We start from the raw sequence: 26967 nt of genomic DNA on the forward strand, positions 1-26967 counted from the left end.
GTCTCAGTACAGAATAATATTTCTACCAAGCTTCTTATTCACTGTTGCAGACTGTTCAAGCTCTCTTGGACCAATACCTCATTGAACAAAACACTAGACATCGCAGCACCTGTCTCGCTACTCAATAAGAGCTGTCATGATGGACGAGAAAGACACCAGAGATGAGACGCCAACCAACAGGTCAAGCGCCGACATGGAAAAGACACCTTCCGAGGACGCTAATACCGAAAAGACATACCCACCAAAGAAAGTCGTCCTTCCAACAATGCTAGCTCTCTTCCTCGTATTCTTCCTCGTCGCACTGGTAAGCCGCCCCCTACTCACTCACCTCACATATTAACACCTCCAAGGACCGCACAATTATCGGCACAGCTATTCCCACCATCTCCGCCGAGTTCGACAGCTTCGGCGATATCGCCTGGTACGAATCCGCCTTCCTCCTCCCCCTCTGCGTCTTCCAGCTCTCCTTCGGTCTCGTCTTCAAATACTACTCCACCAAATGGGTTCTTTTCATCTTAACCGCCATATTCGAGATCGGGTCTATTGTTTGTGCAGCTGCACCGAACTCGAATGCATTAATCGTTGGACGAGCCATCACCGGCATTGGAGGTGCGGGAATTGGCTCTGGGGTGTTTATCTACATCACACTGCTGTTTCCTTTGGAGGAGAGACCGAAGTATCTTGGTTCCCTTGGTTCTGCTTTTGGAATCTCATCGATCCTGGGGCCGATCCTTGGCGGTTATCTTACCTCTGTTACATGGCGTTGGTGCTTTTGGATCAACGTTCCCATCGGTGGGCTCTCACTTATCCTTCTGTTCATCTTGGCGCCAAACAGACCACCGCCCAGTGAACCGCCCCAGTCATGGCGCCAAAGATTCCTGGACCTTGATCCATTGGGTTTTCTCATGGTTGCTGGATCAATTGTTTGCCTTCTCTTCGCACTCGAGTTTGGAAAAGAGGAGCAACAATGGACAAGTGGACGCGTTATCGCTCTCTTTGTCGTCTTTGGCGTTTCGTTCCTCGTCTTCGCTGGCTACCAAGCTTGGAGGAAAGAAAAGGCGACAGTGCCTCCACGAATCCTCTTCCAACGAACCACATTCTTTGCCTGCCTGAACGCCCTGGGTATTGGTTCCGTACTGGTAATCTACGCGTTTTACCTTCCTGTCTGGTTCCAGGTAGTCAAAGGAAAGTCACCTCAAGATTCAGGATTAGCTCTGATACCACTTTTACTGAGCAATGTGTTCTGCGTTATTCTCGGCGGTGTTTTGGTCAGCAAGATTGGATACTACACCCCGTTTGCTATCGCTGGATGTGCTGTGTTTATTGTTGGATCGGCGCTGATCAGTACCTGGACGGCGGATGTTAGTAAGGCAAAGTGGATTGGTTATCAGGTATGTTTAGTCCACATAGTGTTGAGTGCCGCTGACCAGGGATTGCAGATCATTACTGGAGCAGGCATGGGTTTGACATTGCAGCAGCCCGCCATCGCCATCCAGACTGCCCTCTCAGACAGCGATAGCCCCATTGGCCTATCCATCCTCAACTTTGTCATGTTTCTTGGTGGAACAGTCTTTGTCACCGTGTCGCAGACTCTCCTCGAAGGACAACTTGAGAGCAAAATTGCCAAGTATGTTCCTGGGGTTGACGTTAATACACTTGCGAACAGTGGAGCGATTAATCTTTGGAACCTGGTGCCTTCTGACAAGGTTGACTTGGTATTGAATGCTTACAACGATTCGATGAGATCAATCTGGTATCTTGGCTTGGGCATGGGCTGCTTCGCCCTTATTACGTCTTTTGGGTTTGAGTGGAAGAACGTCAAGGCGAACAAGAAAACGACCGGGGCAGTTGCAGCTGCATAACTCATTAAAATTGCGCGCGTGTATATTATCTTTAGTAGCAATGGTCGCCTGATAGAGTGTATAGTCACCTGGAGCTATGTCTAGATTTGTGGCCCTTGCCAAGTTGAGTGACTAGAGCATAACAAGTGCCACCAGTAGGAGCAAAAAAGAACAATGCGTCTCCAAACTCAGTCTGTCGACTAATGAGTCAAGAATTCGAGATGGAAAAGGCAAAAAGATAAACTGATGAGACTGGGACTCGAACCCAGGAGGATTGCTCCACCAGGAAATTGGTGTTAAGGTTAACCTTAACCTGGCGCCATAACCAACTCGGCCATCTCACCGATGATTAGATAATGGCTCAAAGCAAAACCTTGACTCATGTTCACTAGCAATTCAGAAGCAATCAGTAGCCTCTATCTCTGCACTTTGAACCCCTAAAGAATGAAACTGGTAAGCAGAAATTGATGCCTACCTACTATTAAAGTCATTACAGAACATACTTTATACTTAATTCTTCCTTTCCATGCTCTAGAAGTTGTTCTATCGCTAAAGCCGCTGTTTCCGCGACACTTAATTTAGTGGCTTGCCTGCCCCTGTTTGTGACCTAGGGTCGCCAGCAAATAACAGCTCTAGAACATCTTGGCAGTGTCGATAGCTTCAAAACTATCGATTCCTTATGTGGGCCAACTGTCAGGGTCTCCTTTTAAATCCTACTTCTGACAGCCGCCACCCGGACATTTTCTACGCTCTCCTTTTCCTTGCCTTTTTTCTTCGGCGCTGTCAAGCCAAACTTTTTTGGCCAGTCTCTCGTTATGCGTTTCAACTCAATTCTTTTACTTGCCTTTGGGCTCCCAGCGGCTAGAGCAGGCCCTTGCAAACCCAGTTCTGGTAAGTTATATGAGCGCATGAGTCAACTACACCATCTAATGAGCTTCTGTAGCTTCCCGATCGAGCGACGCGGTCGTGACGACTTCAACTCTGGCGACAGTGTCTGTAGTCGCCTCCACAGAGACAGCCAGCACAACTGAAACAGAGACCACTCAGACTTCTACCACTGATGTTTCATTCGCGTTGACATCGACTGAACCTGTCACTACGGCCTCCATAACATCACTCGACACAACAGAGACTACAATGCTCGTACCTACAACAACCACCTCGGAAGAAGCCGCAGTCACAACTTTCAACATCATTGCCGAAGGCGGACCGGCAGATGGTATAGTGATGGGACAGAAGGAAAACTATTACAATCTCCAATTCTCTTCCAACTCAGCCTGGGAACCCGCCGCCCTCGTCCTCGAACAAGGCACAGGCTATCTCCGCCGCGCCGATCCATACAACCCCAATTTCCCACTCGTCTGCATCCGCTGGGCCGCAGGTACAGTACCTAACCCAGGCTGGTTCGTTGATTGCTCGGCGTCAAATACATACTTCGGCGCGCCTATTACATGCGACCTCAAAAGTGGCGGGGAGCTCTCTTGCTCAATTCCCGCTGGCCACTGTAGACACTACACCATCCCTCCCAGAGACAACGATGCTTGGGATTGTCAAGCGGATACTGGCGTTTTTCGGAACTTCTACACGGAGGAGAGTACGGATGATTATGGTGTTACTTTCTATGCGCCTTGGATGGGCTTTGAAGGATATGAAGGGCAAGGCGATTTTAATCCTTTGGAGCCAGTGACGTTCAGATGGAGGAGTGCGGATTAGACAGCACGTTGTCGTATATGCCGCCGTCAGTATGTAGTTTGCTTGCCTGAATAGGCACTCCATGCGAATACGCGTAGAGCACGTGCGTCCTCGGATTTTGAGAACAGCTTTTGGAGGGTCAGTGCTGAGAGAATAACCCACGATGATATCATACGTGAGTGATATTAAGCTTCTTTGGCCTTGACTATATAGCATTCGGGATCACGGAGGCAGGCAAACCTCTAGATTAGGGTTAATGCATTGTCCTTGATCGTGCGGGGTCAGCATGCAGTAAGGTTGCATCGCTCCAACTGGTGGACTATATTGGGGGTATATGTGAATCTCTTCTGATCATGCAAGATCTGTGCCTTGAGGTTGTCCACCCGACGGCACAGGCCCGTTAATCCACAAATGACTATCATGGCGTGACAAGGCTTCAGGAATGGAAATGCAACACTTTTCAATTTCCCAAAGCATAACGGCTCGACTATCGCGGCGTTCCGACCCGTATCAAGAAGATCACCCTGTGCCGTTCCGAATCCGGATATCACGGGGTGTTGACCTCCGGTATGCTGCATTAATCACCCTATGGGGATGAGGGGAATGGCATGTGCATTTGGTATGCCGAATGTAACACATATATAAGATTTGGTCAATCGCTAGTTATCATGATTCGTAGAATTGATCAAGTTCAGTCATTCTTCAGATCTCAAGATGAAGTTTGCTTCAATTGTCGCGGCCGCTTTTGCTAGCGTCCCAGCGTTGGCTGTCCCAGCTGGCTTTGTCACTACCGACGGCACAAAGTTCCAACTTGATGGAAAGGACTTTTTCTTCGCTGGTAGCAATGCCTACTATCTCCCCTTCAATGTTGTGAGTGCCCTTAGAACAGAACATTCACATCAGAACTGACCTTTTCAGTGGGGAACCGATCACTACTCAGACGTCAAGCTGGGTCTTCAACTTGCAAAAGACGCTGGTCTGAAGGTTATGCGCACCTGGGCTTTCCATGACAACAATAGGACTTATGTGTCTGGTGGCTTGCCTCAGTACGGCACTGGTGCTGAGAACACCGTCATGCAGTTCTTTGAGAAGGATGGAACTGTCAAGATTGATCTGAGCAAACTCGATGTTGTGATTAAGGCTGCCGAAGACACTAATATGAAGCTCATTTTGGCTTTGACCAACAACTGGGCTGATTATGGTGGTATGGACGTCTATACCGTCAATCTCGGTGGTCGGTACCATGATGATGTGAGTTTCCCGATAGTGTTTGTTTGACTAGGATCGCATCTAACAAATGATACAGTTCTATCGTCTTCCAGCTATCAAGAAGGCTTTCAAGAACTACATCTCCGCCGTTGTCAGCCGATATAAGGACTCTCCCGCTGTCTTCGCCTGGGAGATCGCCAACGAGCCCCGCTGCGGCGCCGATGGAACTCGAAACCTCCCCCGTGGACCAGACTGCACCCCCGCAACCATCACTTCCTGGGTCAGCGAGATGAGCACATACATCAAGTCCCTCGACGCAAACCATCTCGTCACCACCGGAAGCGAAGGTGGCTTCAACAGACAATCAGATGACTGGACCTATAATGGCGCTGACGGCACTGACTTTGATGCTGAGATTAAGCTTCCCAACATTGACTTCAACACCTTCCACTCGTACCCTCAGTACTGGAGCAAGACAACCGACTGGGTCGTTCAATGGATCAAAGACCACGCCGCCGCTGGTGCCACAGCTAAGAAGCCTGTTCTTCACGAAGAATACGGCTGGACCGACAAGTCGACTCGCATTCCTACCCTGAGCAAATGGCAAAAGGCTTCTCTTGATCTTCAAGTCAGCGACATGTACTGGCAATTCGGCACCAGCAAGTTCTCCTACGGAAAGAACCACGATGATGGCAACACGATCTATCTTGAGGACGACGAGGCTCAGCCATTGGTGTATGAGCATGCTGCTGCTGTTAATGCCGCTAACGGAGAAGCTGTGACAACGAAGCCTACTGCCACCGCTACAGCCACGTCTAAGCCGAGTACGACCCTCTCGACTACTTCCAAGCCGACTATTTCCGGTGGACCTAGCGTGCCGAGATATGGGCAGTGTGGTGGTGCTTCGTGGACTGGACCTACTGTTTGTGCTTCGCCGTATACTTGCAAGGAGCAGAACCAGTGGTATTCTCAGTGCCTGTAGGAACTTCCCCAGAAAAGCTGGCAGATAGGATGCTAGATTGAAATCCTAGATTTACTTTATGGGGAGTAAATTCAATTGCATCAAAATGCTTTTAGGAGCATATATAAGACCCTAGTCTATATAGTGATAGGCTATCTGGCTATGTAAGGCGACCGTGTCTCTACCTAACTTGGCTTTAAGGTCTTTCCATTGTACTTCTTGTCCATCATGTGGAAGCAGACACCGTGGAGGAGGTCATTATCTCATCTGGCCCCAGTGTCACCAGATCCATGCTTCCTAATCCAATTCCACCGAGTGGTCTCCGAATCATCTTCAGGCTGTTCCAGGGATATATCTCGTAGATCATTCAGCTCCTTGATCAAAGTCTTTGTGGCTTCCGCATCAAGTCTATTCCAAGGTGACCATGACTTCTTATATATCTTCAGTAGTACCCAGACTCCGAAGAACCAAATAGTCTGTTGTGATCTCATTAGTTCCCTAATGTTTGGCTCTGGTTCCTTAGTGCACTCACCGTCAGATACCCCATCAAGAACGGGAAGACATGAAATTCCTTCCACAGGAAAACCCCATTGCATACAAGAAGTATAAACAGGCAGGTCCCGAGCGCTCCGTACGCCAGGACCGGCTGCCAGTGGCTTTGATAGGGATAAGCATCAGATTCAGCTTCTCGATGTCCCGCCAGGCGTATACCATCCTCTGCTAGCGAGTCCCGAAACTTGTGAATACTGCAACACGTGAGAATATCTTCAGCGATACGCAATCGGGTAACTAACCAGTAGTGGTATCTGGCATATGCCAAGCATAGGCAAGCCCATATAATGATGATGCTGACGGACCCCATCTGGACAAGAATTTCATGAAACTTCCCTGCATCCGAGCCAGTGTGGACACTCTTCGTTCCTTGGAGGAAGGGCACCCAAATGAAAGCAAGTGCAGTGACGACCATCGCCCGTAGTGGTACTCTGTCGCGATCCGTCACACCAAACCAGGCTAAAGCTGCTGGCATCGAGTCACCAGAACGAATGTTCCGCGTAATACCAAAAAGCGTCCTAGACGCGACGTATAGATTAGTGTTAGCACACGTGAGTGCAGTGAACAGTATAAAAGCGTTTAAAACGTGATCAAGATTGGGAATGGTCGACGTCTTTGCGATGAGAATAAACGGCGAGAACGTGAAGCCCTCCTTGTCAGTCTCGGGCTTGCCGCACTTTTCATCCTCCATCCAACTAAGCCTCTGGAGACCGCAGTCATCCCGTTTGAGACCCAGGGACACGAATAACCCACTGATGGTGTACGCAGAAGCTACCAGTATTGGTAGAACAACAGCTGTGAACCCAATTGTCCGTTTGACGGAATCTCGAGCCGTCTTGTGTTTCTGAGGCGAGGATGCTTCAGGTGGCGACGCTATAGCAGGTGTCGCAAAAATCTCTGAAGAGTCTCTGCTTGAGTCTCGTGTTGATGGCTGAGAAGGCCAACGTGCTTCGATAACGGAAACCGCAATGTTCTCGATTCCGGCATATGCAAAGATAGCAAGGGACAGGCACATCCTTATGAGAGTCAGAAGGTTCCCCTTGCTTTTTTAATATAAGGGGTACTCACATAAACGCTTCAAACCAATTATTGGCCACCTTTTTATCGTATTTGCTGAAAGGGGTGTTCCAACCTGATTGTTATGGCCTATTAGTTGACGACCTTGTAAGGCGTATAATTACTATTTGAAATGCTTACTAGACCTCGTGTTGTTAAGTGCTTCATCTGTTCGAGGGAGTATTAGCGGCGAAGCCTATCGTGCGGCAGATATCAAGTTACCTGTTGACTGAGAGCCATCTTCTGTCTCTCTAGGAAATTTAAATATGGCGATGGGGAGCCAGATAATGATAATAGCCAAGAAAATGAGTTTCATGATTCCGGTGACTACTTCAATCCAGCCGTAGATCTTATAAGAAGGTCAGATATCATGGCTAAAACATTTAGTGCAAGACTTAGCATACCTCGACCTTGACAGAATTCACTATCACGAGTATCAGGGGGAGCGCAACGTAGGCGAATCCCTCACTGAATCCGCTTATGCCAGCGGTCCAGTAGTTGAGGACACTGGCAGAAGTGGCGATCAGGGCGGCGAACCCTATAGAATATGTGTACCTGCGATAAGTTAGTGTTAGCTCAATATCCTGCAACCGATACTCTTATGCATACCAATACGCAACGCCAACAGTATCCCCAAGTTCTTTGTCCACAAAATTTCTCACAAATAGAGGGACTGCTCCTGGAACGGGCCATAGACATAAAAGCTCAGCTATGCATTGCATCACAGCCCAAGTCAGGATTCCGAGGAAGAGGAAGGAGAAGATCACAGCCAAGGGTCCTCCAAGCTCGAGGATCTGGCCGCTTCGAACATAAAGACCTGTACCAAGGGTACCATTCACAGCGATCATCTGTTTCGACGTTAGTTCTTAATGGCTCTATTCTCCAGCCTGGGAATATTGATGACCTACAAAGATATGGATGCCTCTAAGCTTCCGGCGAACTGTGTGAATGGGGAGCTGAGTTGCTTCTGTTTCACCTTCGTGGATTATTTCAAATCGTGCTGGAGCTTCTCGGTTATCACCACCACCATTAGGCGGATCGGTGGTATCCCTGGCGGGAGGTGCGTTGCTCGCGGTTGAACCGCTGTCGAGGAGCCCATGGCCGTGAGGCAATACAGTTAGAGGAATACCTGAGGGCCCTACTCCCAGACCGGATGCGTTCTCAGACATCTTGCGTGATAATAAATATGTTAAAGGATTTTTGATTATGCGAATGGTAGGCTGGAAGCCTCCTTTTAAGAAGAATAGTGATGAGGCGATGACAGGCGCAGCCGTTCGCCTACTCAAGCGCCGAGGCGTGAGGCTGGCGGCTCCAGGAAACAAGGCAGACTAGGGGGTTCAAACCCCAACTGCCCACTACGCTTTCAGTGTCACATCAGGAAATAGTAACTGGTTAATCGATAGTACTATGGTAATCTGCTTGCAATACATAATCCCACAGCGTCACGCCGTCATATGATGTTGAATAAAAGGTATTCGGAGCCACTTGTCAACGATTAATATCACCCAACAGCATGAAGTCAATAAATCACCGCTGAGCTGAGCTCCTTGGATGCCATGTTTCTCTAAGGGCTTCCCGGAGCCTGATTGCAGTCTGGCGTCATCTTTCAAGCCATTTCTTGGCAACCAGGCCTAGACTCGGTCATTTTCAGCCGCAAGCCTCTGATTACCCTTACAAGGAAGACTGCATGAGTCTACAGCAGTCAGAAGGCCATAAATGGGAAAAAGATACACAATATAGCCAGTGTGTTCATGGCTGCCTAGTCAATAGCCATTCAATAGAGGCTGGAATATTGGCTCCTTGCATGTGGCTTGTGACAGAACGTGCATAAGAGGCTTATCACATTTTCAGTAACCAAACAAACGCTCGGATGCATGTCAGAACAGTGGTCGGGCGTTTCACCAAGGTCTAGTACGAGTTTTCAATCCCTCTATGATCTTTAACCCCGCAGTTGGGTCACACAAGGGATGAAAATTTGGTTCTGTATCACCAGAAGTCAAGCCCCTGAAGTTTGCGAGAGGGCGAAGTACGCAGTTATAGACTGGAGGTTTTACAAATACAACTCAAGAAAAACAGCCAAAGCAAAAACTTTTCATCATCAAGTAGACAGCGGCGCACTTCAACTGTTCAACAGCAAAGCCACAATGGCCAAATCCAAATCCAAACAGGTCCAGGTACATCAAGTCTTCGACAGTCGCTACTACGATGGAGTAAAGATGCAAAGAATCCTTGAGGATCTCTTTCCGGAGCGAAAAGGGATTTTTGGGCTCCGTGTAGGCGTGGCCACTTTGCACCTGGGCTCTCCACTGCTGACTTGCCCTTGAAGATGACTAACGACCAGTGGGCTTTCTGGGCCCCGAGACAAGTGACCCGGGTAAGATAGATCGACATTATGTCCTTATTACGTGTTTGTTATTGACAGACTGACAGAATGAACTCGAGTAAGCGCGATGATAAGATGAACTATAACGATAGCTAACGACGACAAGGCTCGCTGAGATTCCTCAATCTCGATGACGGTGAAAGGGAGCATCTTTGGGTATGCTGACCGCAGCGTGGCGTCGATGGCTGGGTCGGCGAGCATGATCAGGCTGTGAGGCAGACTGCAAAGAAAACCTGATGATTGGGATATTTGTAGGCTGAGCTTCGTGTAAATGGGATATAAGGTTCAAAGGTTTCATATTGACTCATATTACCTTACTTCCAGTGTTTACATCCTTCATTTTTCTTGAAAATCTGACGCAAATTCCCTTGTTATCTCTTGTCTCCATGGATATGTCTCACCCGTGCTTCGTGAATGAGGTCACTGAGCCAATCAGGGTCATCAGTACAGGTGCCGGGGTATCGGAGGAAGAATGCTCTGGGGCTGAAGTTCACCAGTTCTCGACCTTGGAGCAGGTGCAGTCCCACTTCAGCCGCACTGAAATCCTTGAACAACCCTACCACTTTATGTACGTATCTTAGGACCTTTACCTCCGTGACAGCAACTGTACTGACGCGAGGCAACTAGATCGATATGTCAGCGCCAGTCTTGGAAGCCTCTACAGGTCACCAAATCGATGCTGAGCTTTATCGTTGACAGGTTCGAACTGAAGTCTCGCATCTGGGACGTAGCCTCGTCATTTTATGCGAAAGACTTCGATGTTGAATCAACCTTTTGCATTCCTTTTACGGTCTCTCGCGATGGGTCAATAGCAGGTAAGCAATTCCAAAAGGTGGAGAAGCTGTATAACTCAAGAACGGTGTAGAGGTGTCGTATACAATTCGATATCCGGAATTCAAGGCTGCTCAAGGTTCTTGGATTATTAGGCAGAGCGGTATTTACCAAAGATTTAACAATGAAACAAAACAAAATCTTTGTATCCTATTCAATCCAATACAGGGTTCCAAACTGCATCAAGTTGTGCAGGACTGCATTTCTAAAGTCTCCAGAAATGCCCTGAAAGACGCATTTTGGCTGCACAAGCAAGTCTTTAACACATATTTCTCCTCTTGGAGGCTTTACAATACATACCTAGAGACAAGGCTTCTCCCCATTGTACGGAAACCACTCAGGATATAGCTCTAAGCTAACAGTACCCAAGGCGAACAAAGCAGTAGCTACGTGGATCGAAGAATTGACGGAAGCCGAGTACCGCCATCTGACCGACTTGGCCTATCTAGAGAGCCGCTTACTCCAGATGCTGGCCCTTCTGGGAAGCTCGGACGAGCTACTAGAGGGCTTATCTTCTCTCTGTCGCAATTGGCATCCTGATTCAACAGGGCATGATAGACAGTCAGCCATATCGGGGTTAACGGAATTTCAGAACCACCAGCTTAAATGCCGCGCATACGTTAGAACAGCAGAGTATCTACAGAAACTGACTGAGAAAAATACTCAGCTTCTGGCAAACACTCTATCATTCCGGGAGCAATTATACGCCAAAGCTCAAAATGACAACATGCTTCGGTTAAATAAATCTGCTGTGTTCATTACTACCCTGACCTTGTTCTATTTACCGGCTTCATTTGCAGCAGTAAGTCTAACCCTAAGGATTTTCGTTATTTATGATACTAATAGATGGCAGACATTCTTTGGAATGAACTTCTTTGATCTTGATGATAGTGGTGATCAGATTGTAATGACCTCCATGATATGGATATACTTCGTATCTTCTGCTGGCCTTACTATTGGCACCTTGCTGCTGTATCATGTTCTTCTAAACAAAACTCTTATTAGGCATTTAGTAGGAAATGTTCCAATTGTTAAGACACTCATGCTTGGGAGAAGTAGAAAGGAATCTTCTGATATGGAATTGGGCAGCATGGAATAATTGCTGAATTTAACCACTCTTCTCAACTAGTGTTATTTGCTAAACTACTCAAACCTTTGTGATATACACGGTATTGTCCATCAGGTGTCGCGGTGGTTATCAAGGCAATGGGTTCGTTCCAGTCGCCGATTACACTAAGCTTAGCCTGGCAAGAGGTCGACACCTCTTTAAGCTCTGCAATTATCTGAAGTTGTGGGCGGACTTTAGGATTTAAGAGTTTTACCTCGAGCAGAAAAATATGGCTGCTCCCAGAGTGCGCTCCTAGAGCGACGACTACTTGGCCATTTGTCGCGATCTTGAGTATTCGATATTGTTCAATGGGAAGATAGGCGACACTTAAGGCAGCTTCGTTGGCTCCTCGAAACTTCAGATGGAAGATCCGCTGGGCCTGTGCTACCACAATGACTTCGGATTGGCCTTCGTTTGCTTCACTTGGGACGCAAACCATGTCCGTAAATAGCCGTAAGGCGCTGCTAGTGGGTGACTGGGGGCAACCGGTGATGTTAGATTATGTATTAGGTACTCTGCGAGTAACTTACTCCAAGCTTTAGCTTTTGCTTCACCACCCTCGGAGGGCGAATTGTGAAAAGGCATAGAAATAGAGTCGATGCGCTACGAAGAATTATATATCCTTCATCTTGTGTTCTGAGCGCTACGTGCTCGACCGAGGATATAGAACAGTCTAGGTCAAGAACCTTCTGTTGGACAAGGCGGATTCCAGCATCCTGATACTCTTGTCGTGTTGAAGTTTCCGAAAAGATACTGGTAGCCCTGTTAGCGGGGTTCCAAATAGCACAGTGACTCGTACTCGCCTAGCCGACGGCGTGGTTGGTTCAGATAGATTCGTCTCGATGACTGCCGTGAACAATGATGCTCGATCATTATTGCTTAGGATACATGCCACCGCGTTTTGAGTTAGTGATACTGTCAAACTGTGGAACCCACCGTATGGCAAGCTGATTTTGCTGTAGGTTCGCAGCGTTTGATCTAACGCAATATCAAACACATAGCACTGCCAGGCTGTGTTAGCTACATGACTCTCCTGTGAATATCCTTGCAAATCTATACTCACTTCCAATGACTTGGTCTCTGTCGTAGCAGCAACCAAGTATGAGTTTGTCAGCCCCAGGGATTTCCAAGAACAGCTGACGCCAGCCAGTCGATGGTTTCCAACGTTCCTGAGAGCGCGATCTCGAACGCTTTCCGTTGAAGTAGCTCTTAATCCGGTGCCGAATGTATTGCTAGAATTCATTCTTGATATCGTGGTGGCTCTGTCGAATACCATGATAGCCTTGTCACTCCAGTAAGCTATCAATTGCCCATCCGGCGAACTCCGACAGTCTTTGAAACGAGTAGACTTTTCTATGTCGAGTCTCCAGCGGTGGATATCTAGTGGCACGATGGAACGCTCTTTGCGGAAACCATTGGTAAGGGCACTAGATACTGTTAGCTTCGATGCCTTGAAGTTGAAAGCCATATGTATACTCTTTGAGTTTCAGGCGCAAGGAATACGGCTTTTCTGCTGGGGTTTCAGGCCTGGCGGACGATTCCGCGGTTTGATATTTTTTTAATGTCTTTCCCAGGCATTGAACTATTGAATCTGCGTTGCACCTGTTGCCTTGGTCAATCACCAAGACACTACTCTCCAGATACCTCAGTATAAATGAAACCGCTTCCCCTTCAGCCGCGTTTCGTTTCTTTGCGGCTTCAATTAATTTGGTGTGTTGGGCTGTCACAGCCACGTTCAAACCGGTGCCCCTACTGCGCCTGTTCTCCTGATAAAAGACGTCGACCATCTTGTGAGGCTTGTTATACTTGCGTCGGAAATCGCTATATCGCTCGAGCGCTGAGTGTCCTTCTTCCATGTAAGTAAATAGGACGCTGATAATGCAGCCCAAGGACCAGATGTCGCTCTTATGGTCCATAGTCTTTCCCTGATCCTGAGCTTCGCTTGGTAGGTATGTGCCATTTCCTCGATTGTTTTGGGTCGGGGACGCTTGGCTTGATTGGTCGATGAGTTTCCTCTCGAAGAGGCTGTCCAGATTCTTTTCCGGCTTTGTTTTGGTCTTGACTCTTGACAAGCCAAAGTCGCTTAGCTTCCAAATCATACCATAGTCTCGGTCTTCTGTATCACTACCTTCCGGTCGTGGGTCATGCAGAAACACCAGGATGTTGCTAGGCTTCAAATCCATATGATAGCAAACCAGTCGATCACCTCCAGCTGTAGTCATCTTGCTATGGAGAAAATCAAGTCCATCTGCCAGGCCTATAGAGGCGCTGATGATACGCTCTCGCGCCCATCTGCCATCAGCAGAGATATCCAGATTGCTTTCCATATACTTCTGCAGGTCCATCTCTGCTAGTGGCATAAGTAAACTGAACTTTTGCTCTGGCCCCCTGATGATAATGGTGCCAAAGCTCTCCAGAATATTGTTGTGCTTGGAGTTGCCACTGAATATTTCTCGGATAGATGCCACCTCTTTCTCGAAGCTTTCCTCCATATCCTTGGCGGGTTTGTAGTCTTTGCGAGCAACGAGTTTGGAAGTTCTGATAGTTTGGTTAAAGTCTCGATGCATTGTCAAGTGGTCCTTGGGTATCTTGACCTCATAAACACTTCCAAAAGCACCTGAACCGATATGTTTCTCGTCTAGCCATGGCAGAGACCGCTTATCGTCTTGATCAATCGTGACGACTCCTGGTCCACCAAGTACGATCGTACAGAAAGGCTGTTGCTCAGCGAAGATTTCCTGGGCGTCAAAGGGGTCGAACAGACTGTTGAGATAATCCTCAGTTGCTGGGAGCAAATATGGAGTTTCGCTATATTGTTGCTGCTCCTCTGCCATGCTTCCGAATACGAGCTCATTGGTAAAGATTTTTGCGGCATTGATTGAGCACTTTGCGTATAATAAAATGGCCAAGAAGTCGTGCAGCATTTTTCTCTCTATACTTCGAACAAAGCGGCAGGCATTAACATCGTCTGGGCCTGTCTCTGAGATGCTGGCATCCTTGTAAATGCTCTCGTAAAGCATTTTCAGCAAAGGCCGTGATAGAATATCTCTGACCATGCCTCTTGTCGCGAACTTGTCCTTTGTTTTGGCTTTTTTAAACTTGATCGTAAATTGTGATCTTATGTCGCGACATATCTGAGTGTAATCTGGTCTCGCCATCGTAGACGCCAAGAGAACGCGAACATTGGTTTGGAGTCCTGAGTAACGCGAAAGAAAATGAAGGCGAGGATGTAGGAGCCTTGTGGTGGGGTGCGTGCCGCAGGCTTTATGAGCAAACAGCTTGCGCGGGGGAATAAGCAGCCTCTTTCGGTCTCCGCTCTTAACGAAAGATGCGGGAAAAGAGGCAACATGGTTGGTTGAGGTTCGCCAAAGCCCTGCAACAGTCCTAATAATGTACCGTTCTTAGGCGCCTAAGACATTGTTTTCAGCTGCAGGCCAACGTATGAGCGCCATTGGAATGCCACTAAAAGCTCTCTCTGCGGATTTAGGCTCCTAGCCACAAGTCTCAGCTGCACAAGGCAGCATAATTATAGAATGGCTTTAGAACATCATCAGGACGCTTTGAAATTTTTAATCTTAAAGATAGACTTAGGCTTTTTCTAGAGTAAAGATAAGGAATATAATTCTTAATTAAATGTATTAAGGATCTTTAACAATACTACAGATACCTCCCATAATATCGCATTCTTCGGTAACCTTTATTGCAACAAGAACAGCATATATAATTAACAACCAGCAGCCAGCAACGATGAAATTCAGTAGTAGATAGTAGCGAGAAGAAAAATAGCTAGCAGCGCTAGATCAGATCCCAATGAGCGGAGTGAATATATAAAACATCTCTAAAGCTAAACGCTTACCATGGTTTACAGAGTAATTCGAGCTTACCGAGTGAAGTAGTATGACAGCTGTAGTTTAATTAGTCAATGTCTCTATAGGTACCTCATTGGTGCGTTTCATCGCGATGTATGTTAGACTGGCCAATAAATAGCACATGAACCGTGAGGCAAACTCATCCTATCACGACATTGGCTACTCCGTACATGCTCCCGTCCTCGCGAGTCTAGAATTCGATCAAACGGTTATAAGTGGGATGACGTGCTTGGCATCGGCTGTTTTGAACGAAGAGATGGGTCTAAGAAAATATTATCCTAGCTCTAGTGTTATCATTCAGTTGTTAGTGGTGGAAGCTGCAAAGTAATTATGGAACTCATTGTCTTATCAGTGGAGTGATTTTCACCTAGAAGAATGTTCACGTTGAGTTTTACTAGCAGGGTGCTGTGCCGAATGAGCCGGCTGTCATACGCGAGCTAAATACCTCAGGTACCCTAAATGTTTTCACACTTTAATTCCTTCAAAATTCACGTCGGACTGAATCAACACCTATAATTGACACATTTACTGAAAGCAGCGATGTCGATAATACGGGAGGGCGCTCAAGACAACCCCGTTGACACGGCCGGGGATGCTAGAGGCGATTCCAGCGACACTTCTTCGGACAATATCCTCCTGGTTGGTAGTCGAAAAATAGCCCAAACGCAGAATACTCGGAGCTGACAGATAAATGCTAGGAAAAACTCGGTTACAAACCTGTAAGAACAGAGCAACTGCCTACCAAATGAATGAAAACTAATAGAGGACAGGTTCTTCAACGGAGCTTCAATCAATTTCACAATTTCGCCACCACGTTCGGTCAGTCATCCCACCCAATGAGCTGCGCTGCGAGCCTCTAACACTACCTAGCTGCCCTCTACTTCATCGGAGGCGTGCGCGTAACGTTCTCAACCGGTATCGCAGCAGGCGGTAATCTAGCATACTGGTAAGTCCCTGCCCATCTCCCTCTCTCACTTAGCTCATCCCTTCGAAAGGACGAGTTACATCGTGACATGTGTCTTCACCTTCATAACCGCCGCAGTCATCGCCGAGATCTGTTCTTCCTTGCCTTTAGCTGGGTCCATTTATCTCTGGGCTGCTGAAGCTGGCGGTCCTCGCTATGGCAGGTTGTTTGGGTTTGTTGTTGCTTGGTGGTCTACGACTGCTTGGACGACATTTTGCGCCAGTCAGTGTGAACCTCTATCTGACCTGAAGAGTGCTAACGTTGTGGGATGAAGGTAACACCCAAGCAGCTGTGAACTACATGCTCTCGGTAAGTCGTTTTTGAACAGCGCGTTGAAACAGGTCTGACTTCCTAAGGAAATTGTCGTGTTTAACACAGACTTTCCATCCGACTCCTCGAGCGTCAAGTTTCGAGCGGTCCAATGGATCCTCACCGAGATAATGCTCGCATTAGCCTGCATCTGGAACCTACTCCCCCGTAAGCCTCCATTCACCAAATTCTGTAGCACTTCTAACCCCAGCAGCTCGATACTTCAAGTGGATCTTCGGGTTGTCGAGTGGCATTGTTATTCTCGACTTCGTCCTCAACTTGATTTGGCTCCCCATCGCTACAAGCAACACTCTTGGCTTCCGATCAACACACGATGCTTTCATGACAACGTATAACGGCACTGGAGCCCCTCCTGGTTGGAACTGGTGTCTTTCGTACCTTGCTACCGCTGGCGTCTTGATTGGTTTTGATGCTTCGGGCCATGTAGCTGAAGAGACAAAGAACGCTTCAGTCGCGGCGGCAAGAGGTATTTTCTGGAGCACTGTTATCAGTGGCATCGGAGGGTTTATCGTAGTCATTCTCTTTTTGTTCTGCGTGGTGAGTCTTTTTTCGTTTGAAGTGTATGGGCTGCTCGTTAACGTCACTGCAGCCAGATGCGAAAACACTCTTCTCTTATGGCGGTCCTCAGCCATTCGTCTCAGTATATGCTGCAATCCTCGGTGAGGGTGGACATATCGTCATGAACATTGTTTGCATACTCGCTCTTTGGTTTGTAAGTATTCTTCATCACAACTAGCATCAAAACGAAGAAGCTTACCTGAACCAGAACACGGCAATTGCGGTTACTGCAGCTTCTCGACTGGTATTTGCGGTGGCAAGAGATGGAGTTCTGCCTTGGTCCAGCTGGGTCGCCAAGGTAGAAGGGGGCCAACCTCGTAACGCTGTCTACGTCGTCTGGGGTGTCGCCTCAATCATCACCTGCACCATCCTCCCCTCGGCGGTAGCATTCACCTCCCTGGTTTCCGCCGCTGGTGTGCCATCAGCAGCTGCATACGGTCTCATCGCCCTTGCACGACTCTTTCTAACACCCAAGAACTTTCCCAAACCAGCATGGAGTCTAGGGCGCCTCAGCAAGCCTTTCCAAATTATTGCAGTATTTTGGAATGGCTGGGTTGTTGCTGTCTTGTACTCGCCGTATGTCTTCCCAGTCACGGCTGAGTCGCTGAACTATGCACCCATCATCATGGCTGGCACTACGATCCTGGCCTTGTTAACTTGGTGGTTCACTCCAGCGGAGAAGTGGTTACCGAGCCAAAGAATACAGCAGACTTTAGATGCTGATACGAGGTAAGGCATCAACTTGGTGACCTGTATGCAAAGTGTAAGGATGGGATAGAGCTTGCATAAAGAATTGTGCAGGATTCATAAAATAGAGCAACGAGTTTTGAATCTCCTCTTAAGGATTAGCGCCATCAATTCACAAACAACCCTCTTGGCGTCATCATTTGAACTTCCTCTTTTTGGCATAGCGGCTTTCAGCTTAACTCACAACCAATCGGAGTGGAAGGATCTGACCCGCCATCCCTCTAAAAGGTACGCAGCTTCAAAGCAGCACAAAGCGAGCTGAAGTGAACTAGGCTCTAGTTTCTTTCCCTATCTCTTCTTGATCGCGACTTTAGACACATTCCAGTTACTCGTTTCCAACCTCGAGTCTCAAGCTTCAATTGCTTTCCATTAGAAGCATGAGTTCTTCAAACTTGAAATGGGTTTACGGGCCAACACATCGAGCCCAAGATGTGTCAAATGAGGCTGTTGACGAATACAAAAGCATCGTTCGACAGCTTTACCTAGACCAGAACAGGACGCGCGAAGAAGTTCTAAGCCACCTCCGAGATGCTCATGGGTTTTCGTTGTCGTAAGTCAACCTTAATATCATCTCTGGTGTCGTATAAAATTATCGTACTGACCAGACGTTTTGTAGTACGAACCAATTCTCCAAAGCCACGAAACGCTGGGGCTTTTACAAGCAACCTCGGCAAGTCAAACCGGATGTACAGCCTCCTGAGTCAATAGATGAGGAGGTCGGGCCCTATCCACTCATTCCACTGGATGAACTCTTGTATTTCGAGCCGGATGTTCTCGACACGACTGACGAGACTGAAGCTTGCTTTGAGGCTGATGGTGAGAATTGTGCAGATTTGCGGATTCTCGAAGCTGTTGAAGGGCATTTCCCATCTACCAGAAGACATGTCGTTTCCGAACCGCCTCCTTCCATCAACGATTGGGGGTCGGAGGCCATTGGTGTTGACTTTCCATGCGAGGCTCTGCCTTTCGGTTTAGAGAGCTTTAAAAGCCATCTTCATCAACTGAACACCGCCCGAAAACTACAAAAAGGGCCACATTCTATCAGCTCAAAGATGACCAACCTGATCCCTTATAACGATCATATCAACAAGTCCCGTGTTGATTATTTCGTTTGCTGTTACCTCTTCCAAGAAGCCGTTGACTGCTTAGGAAAATTCGAGAAGAGCGTCGATAAACGGGAACGACAAGTTACAAGAAGCGATATGGACAAGCTTTTCGCACAATATTACAGAGACGAAGACAAACTATTAGCAACACCGAACGAATCCCTCGACATGTGGTCCATTCTTTACCTCCTAGAGGCAAGACAGCTCGTGATCCCGGACGATCTTCTTCTTGATAGGTTAGACACAAACGATCTGCAGTTTATGACTGTAGTGAAGGCATGCTTGGAATTGTGTGAGGAGTGGATCGAGCTTGTGAGAAAAGGGCTACCAAAGGTTGCTTTCCAGTTTGACAGCCTCTGTTTGCACCAGACTGCAGGCAAAGCCGTGCATAACCTTTGCCATCCCCTGTATGAACAGGGTCGTTTTGACATATGGCTAGAGGCCGGATACCTTTTTGCTTTTATTTGGAGCAATGAGCAACGAAAGGCCGCAAGCTATTGGTGTTGGTTGAGAGAAGCTGAGATATCTGGACTATCTCCGACGTATTTCCTGGCTATTATTTGTCAGATGATTGTCTATGTAACGGCTGTTTCTTATCCAAACATCTGGAGGATCGTATGCGAAGGAGATGCTGCTGCTAAAATTATCTGCGCGGTATATCTGCAATCAATCGACTATATGAAGAGCTGCGAATCACGAAGCTTCAAAAGATTGTTTATCTACTTCTTTTTCAATCATCATACGCGGTCTGATCTGGACCCAGAGGAGAGAAAAGCTCTAGAGAGCGTCCAGTCTTATCAGAGGAGAGCTGCAGACTTTGCTTACAAAGAGGAGCCAGATATCTTGACCCAAAAGGTCAACTCCGCCTTGTACTCTGAGAGTTACTCATATGTCCATCAGCAATATCTCAGCTTACTGAAGGGCAACCCCACGATGACTCGATCGCTGGCCTCAGGGTCATCTCGAGGATCTTCATTGAATTCGTTCAGGGCGTTCCAGGCAGCAAGTCGGGCTATGGAGACATGCCTGAAGAAGGATTAGGGTGTATATATATATAAAAGATAGAAAGCTGAGGAGAATATCTAGTTAAATAAGGGCTAATTTGTTTTATTCTCTCCTCTCAAGGATCCCAGTTGCATAGCTGAACAAAATCGCTCGATTAGTGGGAGACCCGCAGAGGACCACAAGATCATGACGGCTATTCATGCAATCCCAAATGCATATCCATGAGTCTGCTTGAACTTCGGGGTCTGCGAAATAAGAAAAATCTTTTGCTGAGCAACAGTTTCAACGTCACTAATTGATTGGTTGTCAGCGACCTCTGTTTAACCTGATTATGGACTTGATGGCTACGAGGTGGTTGAAACTCACTACCCAATCGAGATCATCAGTCCCATTATTAGGGCGCGAAGCTGCTTCTTCCCGCCGCAACTCGAATTCAACCAGGCAGATATCAACGGGGATAGCGCACTGTATGCACTGGCGAGGTAATAAGCTGCCATCACGTAAGACTTGTTGTCTGGCCAGACTAAAAGCACGATGTAGCTGAACAGCTGTACGCAGCCCGGAATGCAGATCAGGAGAGCCCGATTCTGAAATCTATCTGCAATGAATGCACTGAGAAGCATCCAGACAAGGCCCTGGCAGGATGACGTTAGTGTGTGGACGATGAGTCTGACTGAGGTGGCGTACTGTACATCCGACCGCCGTAGGAATCGCGTTGACTTTCTCGGTGCTGTACTTGGGCTTTTCATCAACTCGGAGAGACTTGATCCACAGTGTCATCCATCGCTGGAGGTTTACACCACAAGTGAGTTCCATGAACCTATGGTCAGTTAGCAGTGTCAATCAAGGTGACAAGAGGAGGGTTGCTCACGCCCATGCAAGGCAAAACTCATAAAGTTGCGAAGATGTCAGAACCTGCTTGATAAGTGCATGATCCCAGTGAAAATTTTCAGCGTCTCGGCCTTCATCGGCCATTCGCTGGATACATCGTTGCCTCTCCTGTTCAGTCATTTACCAGGCTTTCTTGGACTTCAGTTCGTCTGTCCAGTGACGTGTTAGGTTAGGCGCTGATAGTATGGGGTACGCTTCTGTCTTACCAGGGCAAACAATAAGGCCAAGAATGACGACTGGGACACTGATCAAAATGTCAAGGATGAACAGCCATCGCCACGCAGCTAAACCCAGACGACCATTCATGTTCCTATATCTGAGGTATGTTAGTCTGTACCCGTCAGGTGAAGTGAGGCCTACATTCCAGCTTGGATATATCCAGACAACATCTGTCCGCCCACCGATGAGAACCAGAAGAGAGTAGTCCGCCTACTGATCTCCGACTTGCGATACCAACTCCCGATCTGTCGAGGTTCTTGTAAGCATTTTCGTTTTGGATGTTCAATTGTCATACAATGTAGAATGATCCAGGCATAGTACCCGACTCGCAAAGACCAGTGAAGAACCTAGATTTAGACATAAGTGACCCTCCTACGACATCTATAATACTGGATCTTACCGCAGGATATATAGAGTCTTAACAGTCTCAGCTTTGTGCATTCCCAGTACGAGCAGTGACCAAGCCATCGTGCAAGGAGGAATCCACCAACGAGGCTTGATAAAGGTGAGCATTATTGTTGAGAATGGTGCCCCGATGATGATGCCGATGTTGAAGTACGTCGTCAGCCAGTTGAGTTCGTTTCCATCTAGAGAAAGCTATTGGCCTCTAAATCTCGGCGACTTTGCGGTGGTGTGTAACTTACGAAGGTTCAAGTCCTCTTTCATTCCAGATACATAAGCATTCGTGATATTGGTTTGATCCAGATACTTGACGAAGAACGTATTTTGCATGTCCGTTAGCAACAATTCTTTGATCTAGAAGTGGCTTTGCCTTACCAAGCAAGTGTAAGTGAGAATCGCGGCGTCTAGCTTGAAGATTAGCCACTTCTCTTCTTTGCTGGCACCAGGCTCGTGCCAATGCCACCATAGTCGGGTTGAATCCGGTTCTTTAACCGCCAATGGTTCAGTAGCCATTACGCTTTGCTCGGAGTCTGGCTGATTCTTAAAGGTCACCATAGTGGGAGATCCAAGCAGGTTTCTTCGTTGAAACTTTGGCAGAATAGGTGTAAAATTAGGGACCCGATTGATGTCGATTGGTATAATGAAGAACTGCTCTCAATTCTATCAACAGCATGATTGCAATATTTAAGCCTCGTGATGTATCTCGGCTCTTTTACTCGTGAGTACCTTGATAGAAGGTCTTGGTGTTGTTCACTTTACGCAGCTAGCTGGCTTTTTGTTGAAAGCCTCTAAGATCTTTCTCAGTTGATGAGCAAGTATTCGGCACTGTAAGCCGAAGAAACAGCCTCGTTGCCAAGAGTCTCCTAGTTTATATCCGGGCTTGATCGTCGGGACCATTTGCACTAAACCAGACGTGGGCAAAGCGGCGGCCGCAGGTCTCCACTATCATAAGGTCTCATGTTGGAGCTGAAGAACCTCCTTCGCTAACTCAATTTCTAATCCTTTCAAATATTGTCTCTTAAGACCGAAGACGGTGATAGCGGCGGCCGAAAACAAATTTCTCATCTCGCGAAGCGTTTAAGTCCCGCATCGACCATGACTTCACAAGCACCCCGGGTTTGCCGGATATGCAAAGCCAAGAAGAAAGCGTGCGGCAAAGAACTGCCAACCTGTTCCTACTGCTTCAAACGTGGTTTCGACTGCATCTACGACACCGAGACCGATACACCGCCAATTAGCGACGATGTAGCAGAAGTGTTTAAGCCCTGGTCTCTTACGTTATTCCCCATGGTTGTTTCCACTGCCACTCTCAATAGAACGATGGCTTATCATATGCACTTCCTATACAGAGTAGTCGGCCAATCTCCCCTCCAGGCCGGGAAACGATTTCTTGATAATTTTCAGAGATGGTTACCCGTCATAGCCCCACGGCAACTGCATGAGCATATTGAGTTAAGCGAGCGAGGACTTCCTGGGGCCGACGTTTCTGTTCTGTTGCTTGCGATATGTCTTGTCACTCTACGGTTTGGCGGAGACTTGGGCGATCCTTTGTTCCACCATTCCGCGGTACATGTGACAGTGAAAACACTGTACGCTCAAGTTCAGGCTATGATGCATGCCAGCGTTGCTCTGATTCAGGCCGGCGTTATCTTATCGGCTTATGAGTATGCTAGTGGCCAGATTGATCCAGCTTACATCTCTATTGCTGCCTGCATTAGAATGGCACAGGTTGTTGGTGTCGACACTGCATATAAGAAGCTGGGTGCTGTTCAAGAAGAGACTAGACTACAAGCTACGTCAGAGTGGAACTTGTGGTGGTCCATCATTGTCCTGGAAAGGTATACTATCTTTCAATTAACCTTGGTCTTTGAAAGGCAGTGTGCTTATACATCATAGGTTTATCTTGCTGGAGTACAGTAGTAACGGACGTCGAGATCCCATAGCAGTCTGCCCCGGCTCCGACGAACCTTTGCCTTCTGACACAGAATCCAACGGTGAATTCATTCCAACGTACTGCACCATGTCATCCTCGACTATTCAGAGCTCCTCTGGTTTGAGCAGTTTCGGTCGACAAGCGCAAGCTATCTACATGCTTGACCACTGCTTGCATGAGACGAAGCAATCTAAGCAAAGCGACTCTGAGTCACAGCTCTTGAAACTGCAACTACTGGATAAAGACTTGCAAGAGCGGATGTCTGTCTTCATGACACAGACACCGCATGAGCCGGGTCTGCGATGCGGAACTATTGCAACAGTAATGAGGTATGAACACATTCATGATTCATCTTGATTCGTCCTCCTTCTGACGCCATGATAGGTCCTTGTACATTGTGCACGAGAAGATACTGTCGATAGCTGTCTCGTTACCTGCAGAAGCTGACAAAGAGGGATGGATAAAGAGCTCTGAAGCTGCGTTGGAAACGATTACCAAGATCATGGTTGACGTCGCGAAGCATCACTTGGACTATATTGCCCGCTCCGGTGTTGACAGCTTGGCTTTCTGTTGTGCATGTAACCTTCGGGTAGCTATAAGATATACTGAAAATCGCTGTAAACATGGCTATGTATGTAAGAGTCTATTGGATGGCTTAGGTTATCTCAAAGCACTCGAAACGATGTTCAATCAGAGATGGAAATTGAATTAATGGCTTACCATAGCTCTCAACCGATTACCTTTGCGGGGTTTCTATTCCCATTATGGCAGTGTGACATACATATCCCCCTTGCAATAAGACATGACCCTCAGATAGACTGTTGGAATGCACAATTGCTGACCAATCCGCGTCAAGTATTCCATTTTGAGGCCCCCTACTGCTGCCTAACTGCACAGCCTCTGCGAATGTGATGGAAATTACATTTTCAGCTTTGACTCTTCGACAATCGTAGTGGACAGAGGTATGAAGGTTTATATGGACCGATTCCCAGTGAGACACCGCGTTGACCTCGGCCCCCGCACAACCGAGCAAACAATGTCACAGATCAATCAACTCGGTATGGGCGAGCATCCCCAGTTGGGCATCGACCTGCATGAGCCGCTCCATGATATTAACGGGCGATATGGAGACACCAGCATTGTGGATCAGTTGATCCATATTCAAGCGGCTAATGTCCCACAACAGAAGTCCTTGGAATTTCTCGAGAAGCTCAAGTGCCTCTATTTCACCGATCGGGATGATACCAACAGCTCAACACAACCGACATTACATCTGGACACAATTAATGCCTTTGTGCAGAGAAAGTACGTAGCCCTGTCGTATACTTGGAAGTCGTCACCGGAAGAGGCCGGCCTTCCTGATGGCGGGTACTTGGCTCAAAATATCCAGTCAGGCCAGGTGGAACCGTCACCCGTGAGAGACAAAGTCTTCAGCCGGATCAGGCGGTACATGGATCATGTCAACTGCAAGTATCTCTGGATCGATCAGCACTGCATTGTTCAGGAAGAGGGCGAAGACAAGGAGATAGGTATGCAGGCAATGGACCGAGTCTATAGCCTTAGCAAGCATCCATCTGCGTTGTTGTCGTTGGAGATCAATACCTCGGAGCACCTCCAACTACTCGATAAAATTCTTTCCGGGGCATTTGTAACAAAACGAGGAACCAGTTACGTTTTGTCTTCCGCAGAAAGGACTTTGGATGCACTTCAACTTCTTCATTATGTCACCTCGGATACTTGGTTCTCTAGAGGATGGACTTACCAAGAGAACTATCGTGCCAATATGAAGATGACACTCCTGATTACGCATCCCGCAGCACTCAACCATGTTAAGGCGGCTCGCCACTTTGGATCTTTGGACGGAGAGCTCTTGATCAGTTCCGCAAGACTTTACGAACAGGCCACCAAGCTCTGCCTGGGCTATTCAAACCATCAACCGCCACCTCCGCATCTACATACTATCCTCTCGAGAGCCAAGCGGTACACTATTCTACTCGCCAACGAGGAGGATTCAGCACCTGTGTCAATGTCTCCCAGCATCATCGAAGACATAGCGAGTCGCAATCTCGACAGGGAGTGGGACAGGCTGGCTATCATCGCCAACTGCTGTCAGTACACCAACCGTCTGAACAGCGCGCAGCTACAGAGTGATAAGCACAGCCTTAGCCTATCCATCCTCACACTTGTTTTGATGAATGGGGAGATCTTGTCAAATCATGCTCAAGACAAACTCGACGCGAAAACAATGACTATCACCGAGTTCTTGCATAAGCATTTTTTCTACGGGCTGGAGTCTCCATGGCAAAAGGCAAAACTCACCTTCAACAAAAGTTGCCGTTTCACGAATGTTGTTTTGACTGAAGAGGGTGTACAGACTGAGGGCTATATATGGCGGCTCGATGACGAGATCCCAACGACCAGCTTTTACAGATATATCCAGCCTCACGGAAAGAAGAGGCACCGGCAGCCAACAAAGCGATCACTTGAATGGCTAGCAGAGGAACTGGCATATGAATACCCGGTTTTATCAGACAGGCTGGACGAAATCCTCGACCTTGAAGTGCCCTCATCAGCTGCAGAAGAATGGCTGCTCAGTATGGTCGATAAGGTAGAAGAAGCCATAGTGCAGGGAAAACTACTCTGCACTGCAACTTTGCTCGGCCCTGGTCCTCTAGGCGTTGCTGTCTTTGTCCAGCGGGATGACTCCGACGACGAAAGCAGTGGGACTGGTTTTGAAATGAGTCTTGATCGCGATGAAGATCCTTACGTGTTCACGTCTTTTCAGCGTGCGCAGACTGATCGTGGGGGTTTTGATCTCAATGACCTAGACAAACATGTCTCGTTGGAGGTCGATTACGGTCCTGGGAATGGCGTCGGACTACTCCCTCGATTGTATACAAAACGCTGGATTCACGGGTTGTGTTTCTACCATGGCTGCACGCCGCAAAGGGTCGTGTTCCCTTGGCCATCTTCATTGGGGGACCTATAATCGTCACAAGAATATTCAGGCAATTGAAGCTTGTTACTGACTCATTTGTGGGAGTCGATCTTCGACCGATGGTCATTATGGTTTTAGGCTACTTAGAGTTAATCAATAGCGCCTATAGTGTATTCAGGGTAATTACCACCATCAGTCACCTACTGCAATTCACTGGCCTAGATCGACGCCACCATCGATAGCCTTAACTAGATCTACACACTAACAAGATCAGCCCTAAGCCAAGTCAATAAACAAAAGGGGCATTTTTCGTATAAAGGATCGGAAATAGAAATGTTATTCTTCCCCTTGATCTCTCTTCATTCACCCTCT

General features: G+C 47.6%; 13 protein-coding genes and 1 non-coding gene across 14 annotated transcripts; 9 read left to right on the forward strand and 5 right to left on the reverse strand.

Moving 5' to 3' along the window:
• Positions 1 to 139: 139 nt before the first annotated feature.
• On the forward strand, positions 140 to 1862 carry FVEG_12421 (hypothetical protein; the record flags this gene model as incomplete). The annotated part of the gene is made up of 3 exons (XM_018901769.1): positions 140 to 304; positions 351 to 1391; positions 1440 to 1862. 3 exons carry the CDS (start codon positions 140 to 142, stop codon positions 1860 to 1862), a joined length of 1629 nt encoding a protein of 542 aa, XP_018760324.1.
• A 223-nt stretch (positions 1863 to 2085) lies between these two features.
• Positions 2086 to 2185, reverse strand: FVEG_17250. Its single transcript has one exon. It is a non-coding gene; the product is annotated as a tRNA-Leu (tRNA).
• Positions 2186 to 2554: 369 nt separating this feature from the next.
• On the forward strand, positions 2555 to 3969 carry FVEG_12422 (hypothetical protein). The gene is made up of 2 exons (XM_018901770.1): positions 2555 to 2732; positions 2785 to 3969. The coding sequence occupies exons 1-2, from the start codon at positions 2657 to 2659 to the stop codon at positions 3552 to 3554; spliced, it is 846 nt and encodes a 281-aa protein (XP_018760325.1). The 5' UTR covers positions 2555 to 2656; the 3' UTR covers positions 3555 to 3969.
• Positions 3970 to 4247: 278 nt separating this feature from the next.
• On the forward strand, positions 4248 to 5724 carry FVEG_12423 (hypothetical protein; the record flags this gene model as incomplete). Its single annotated transcript, XM_018901771.1, has 3 exons — positions 4248 to 4403; positions 4452 to 4784; positions 4840 to 5724. 3 exons carry the CDS (start codon positions 4248 to 4250, stop codon positions 5722 to 5724), a joined length of 1374 nt encoding a protein of 457 aa, XP_018760326.1.
• A 242-nt stretch (positions 5725 to 5966) lies between these two features.
• Positions 5967 to 8480, reverse strand: FVEG_12424 (hypothetical protein; the record flags this gene model as incomplete). Its single annotated transcript, XM_018901772.1, has 8 exons — positions 5967 to 6179; positions 6236 to 6449; positions 6498 to 7271; positions 7324 to 7368; positions 7542 to 7660; positions 7716 to 7866; positions 7921 to 8159; positions 8220 to 8480. 8 exons carry the CDS (start codon positions 8478 to 8480, stop codon positions 5967 to 5969), a joined length of 2016 nt encoding a protein of 671 aa, XP_018760327.1.
• A 975-nt stretch (positions 8481 to 9455) lies between these two features.
• Positions 9456 to 9828, forward strand: FVEG_17251 (hypothetical protein; the record flags this gene model as incomplete). Its single annotated transcript, XM_018906504.1, has 4 exons — positions 9456 to 9584; positions 9638 to 9685; positions 9742 to 9752; positions 9801 to 9828. The coding sequence occupies 4 exons, from the start codon at positions 9456 to 9458 to the stop codon at positions 9826 to 9828; spliced, it is 216 nt and encodes a 71-aa protein (XP_018760328.1).
• Positions 9829 to 10086: 258 nt separating this feature from the next.
• Positions 10087 to 11624, forward strand: FVEG_17252 (hypothetical protein; the record flags this gene model as incomplete). The annotated part of the gene is made up of 5 exons (XM_018906505.1): positions 10087 to 10262; positions 10322 to 10509; positions 10560 to 10849; positions 10896 to 11327; positions 11379 to 11624. 5 exons carry the CDS (start codon positions 10087 to 10089, stop codon positions 11622 to 11624), a joined length of 1332 nt encoding a protein of 443 aa, XP_018760329.1.
• On the reverse strand, positions 11574 to 14864 carry FVEG_12426 (serine/threonine protein kinase). Its single transcript, XM_018901773.1, has 5 exons — positions 13110 to 14864; positions 12697 to 13060; positions 12437 to 12636; positions 12164 to 12386; positions 11574 to 12108 (listed from the first exon to the last, which is right to left on the reverse strand). The coding sequence occupies exons 1-5, from the start codon at positions 14789 to 14791 to the stop codon at positions 11647 to 11649; spliced, it is 2931 nt and encodes a 976-aa protein (XP_018760330.1). The 5' UTR covers positions 14792 to 14864; the 3' UTR covers positions 11574 to 11646.
• Positions 14865 to 16042: 1178 nt separating this feature from the next.
• Positions 16043 to 18087, forward strand: FVEG_12427 (hypothetical protein; the record flags this gene model as incomplete). Its single annotated transcript, XM_018901774.1, has 10 exons — positions 16043 to 16141; positions 16201 to 16221; positions 16273 to 16321; positions 16373 to 16448; positions 16498 to 16688; positions 16741 to 16775; positions 16823 to 16943; positions 16990 to 17333; positions 17386 to 17508; positions 17563 to 18087. The coding sequence occupies 10 exons, from the start codon at positions 16043 to 16045 to the stop codon at positions 18085 to 18087; spliced, it is 1584 nt and encodes a 527-aa protein (XP_018760331.1).
• Positions 18088 to 18478: 391 nt separating this feature from the next.
• Positions 18479 to 20248, forward strand: FVEG_17253 (hypothetical protein; the record flags this gene model as incomplete). The annotated part of the gene is made up of 2 exons (XM_018906506.1): positions 18479 to 18651; positions 18718 to 20248. 2 exons carry the CDS (start codon positions 18479 to 18481, stop codon positions 20246 to 20248), a joined length of 1704 nt encoding a protein of 567 aa, XP_018760332.1.
• Positions 20249 to 20409: 161 nt separating this feature from the next.
• FVEG_17254 (hypothetical protein) lies at positions 20410 to 21223 on the reverse strand (the record flags this gene model as incomplete). The annotated part of the gene is made up of 4 exons (XM_018906507.1): positions 20410 to 20503; positions 20579 to 20847; positions 20900 to 21032; positions 21084 to 21223. 4 exons carry the CDS (start codon positions 21221 to 21223, stop codon positions 20410 to 20412), a joined length of 636 nt encoding a protein of 211 aa, XP_018760333.1.
• A 236-nt stretch (positions 21224 to 21459) lies between these two features.
• On the reverse strand, positions 21460 to 22279 carry FVEG_12428 (hypothetical protein; the record flags this gene model as incomplete). The annotated part of the gene is made up of 5 exons (XM_018901775.1): positions 21460 to 21567; positions 21618 to 21669; positions 21723 to 21909; positions 21967 to 22030; positions 22100 to 22279. The coding sequence occupies 5 exons, from the start codon at positions 22277 to 22279 to the stop codon at positions 21460 to 21462; spliced, it is 591 nt and encodes a 196-aa protein (XP_018760334.1).
• Positions 22280 to 22721: 442 nt separating this feature from the next.
• On the forward strand, positions 22722 to 24420 carry FVEG_17255 (hypothetical protein). Its single transcript, XM_018906508.1, has 3 exons — positions 22722 to 23562; positions 23621 to 23986; positions 24042 to 24420. Exons 1-3 carry the CDS (start codon positions 22820 to 22822, stop codon positions 24367 to 24369), a joined length of 1437 nt encoding a protein of 478 aa, XP_018760335.1. The 5' UTR covers positions 22722 to 22819; the 3' UTR covers positions 24370 to 24420.
• A 273-nt stretch (positions 24421 to 24693) lies between these two features.
• FVEG_17256 (hypothetical protein) lies at positions 24694 to 26646 on the forward strand (the record flags this gene model as incomplete). Its single annotated transcript, XM_018906509.1, has 1 exon — positions 24694 to 26646. The coding sequence occupies one exon, from the start codon at positions 24694 to 24696 to the stop codon at positions 26644 to 26646; it is 1953 nt and encodes a 650-aa protein (XP_018760336.1).
• Between the last annotated feature and the right edge of the window lie 321 nt (positions 26647 to 26967).

The sequence above is a fragment of the Fusarium verticillioides genome, chromosome 4, assembly GCF_000149555.1.
Source record: "Fusarium verticillioides 7600 chromosome 4, whole genome shotgun sequence".
NCBI lineage: Eukaryota > Fungi > Ascomycota > Sordariomycetes > Hypocreales > Nectriaceae > Fusarium > Fusarium verticillioides.

Bases quoted from the DNA above. Each gene is read 5' to 3' on its own strand.
- FVEG_12422 (XM_018901770.1), top strand. From the start codon at position 2,657: ATGCGTTTCAACTCAATTCTTTTACTTGCCTTTGGGCTCCCAGCGGCT. The intron at 2,733-2,784 runs GTAAGTTATATG...GAGCTTCTGTAG, and splicing joins CCCTTGCAAACCCAGTTCTG to CTTCCCGATCGAGCGACGCG.
- FVEG_12426 (XM_018901773.1), bottom strand. From the start codon at position 14,791: ATGGCGAGACCAGATTACACTCAGATATGTCGCGACATAAGATCACAA. The intron at 12,637-12,696 runs GTGAGTATAGAT...ACAGCCTGGCAG, and splicing joins CAGAGACCAAGTCATTGGAA to TGCTATGTGTTTGATATTGC. The intron at 12,387-12,436 runs GCGAGTACGAGT...CAGGGCTACCAG, and splicing joins CCAACCACGCCGTCGGCTAG to TATCTTTTCGGAAACTTCAA.
- FVEG_17255 (XM_018906508.1), top strand. From the start codon at position 22,820: ATGACTTCACAAGCACCCCGGGTTTGCCGGATATGCAAAGCCAAGAAG. The intron at 23,563-23,620 runs GTATACTATCTT...TATACATCATAG, and splicing joins TCCATCATTGTCCTGGAAAG to GTTTATCTTGCTGGAGTACA. The intron at 23,987-24,041 runs GTATGAACACAT...ACGCCATGATAG, and splicing joins ACTATTGCAACAGTAATGAG to GTCCTTGTACATTGTGCACG.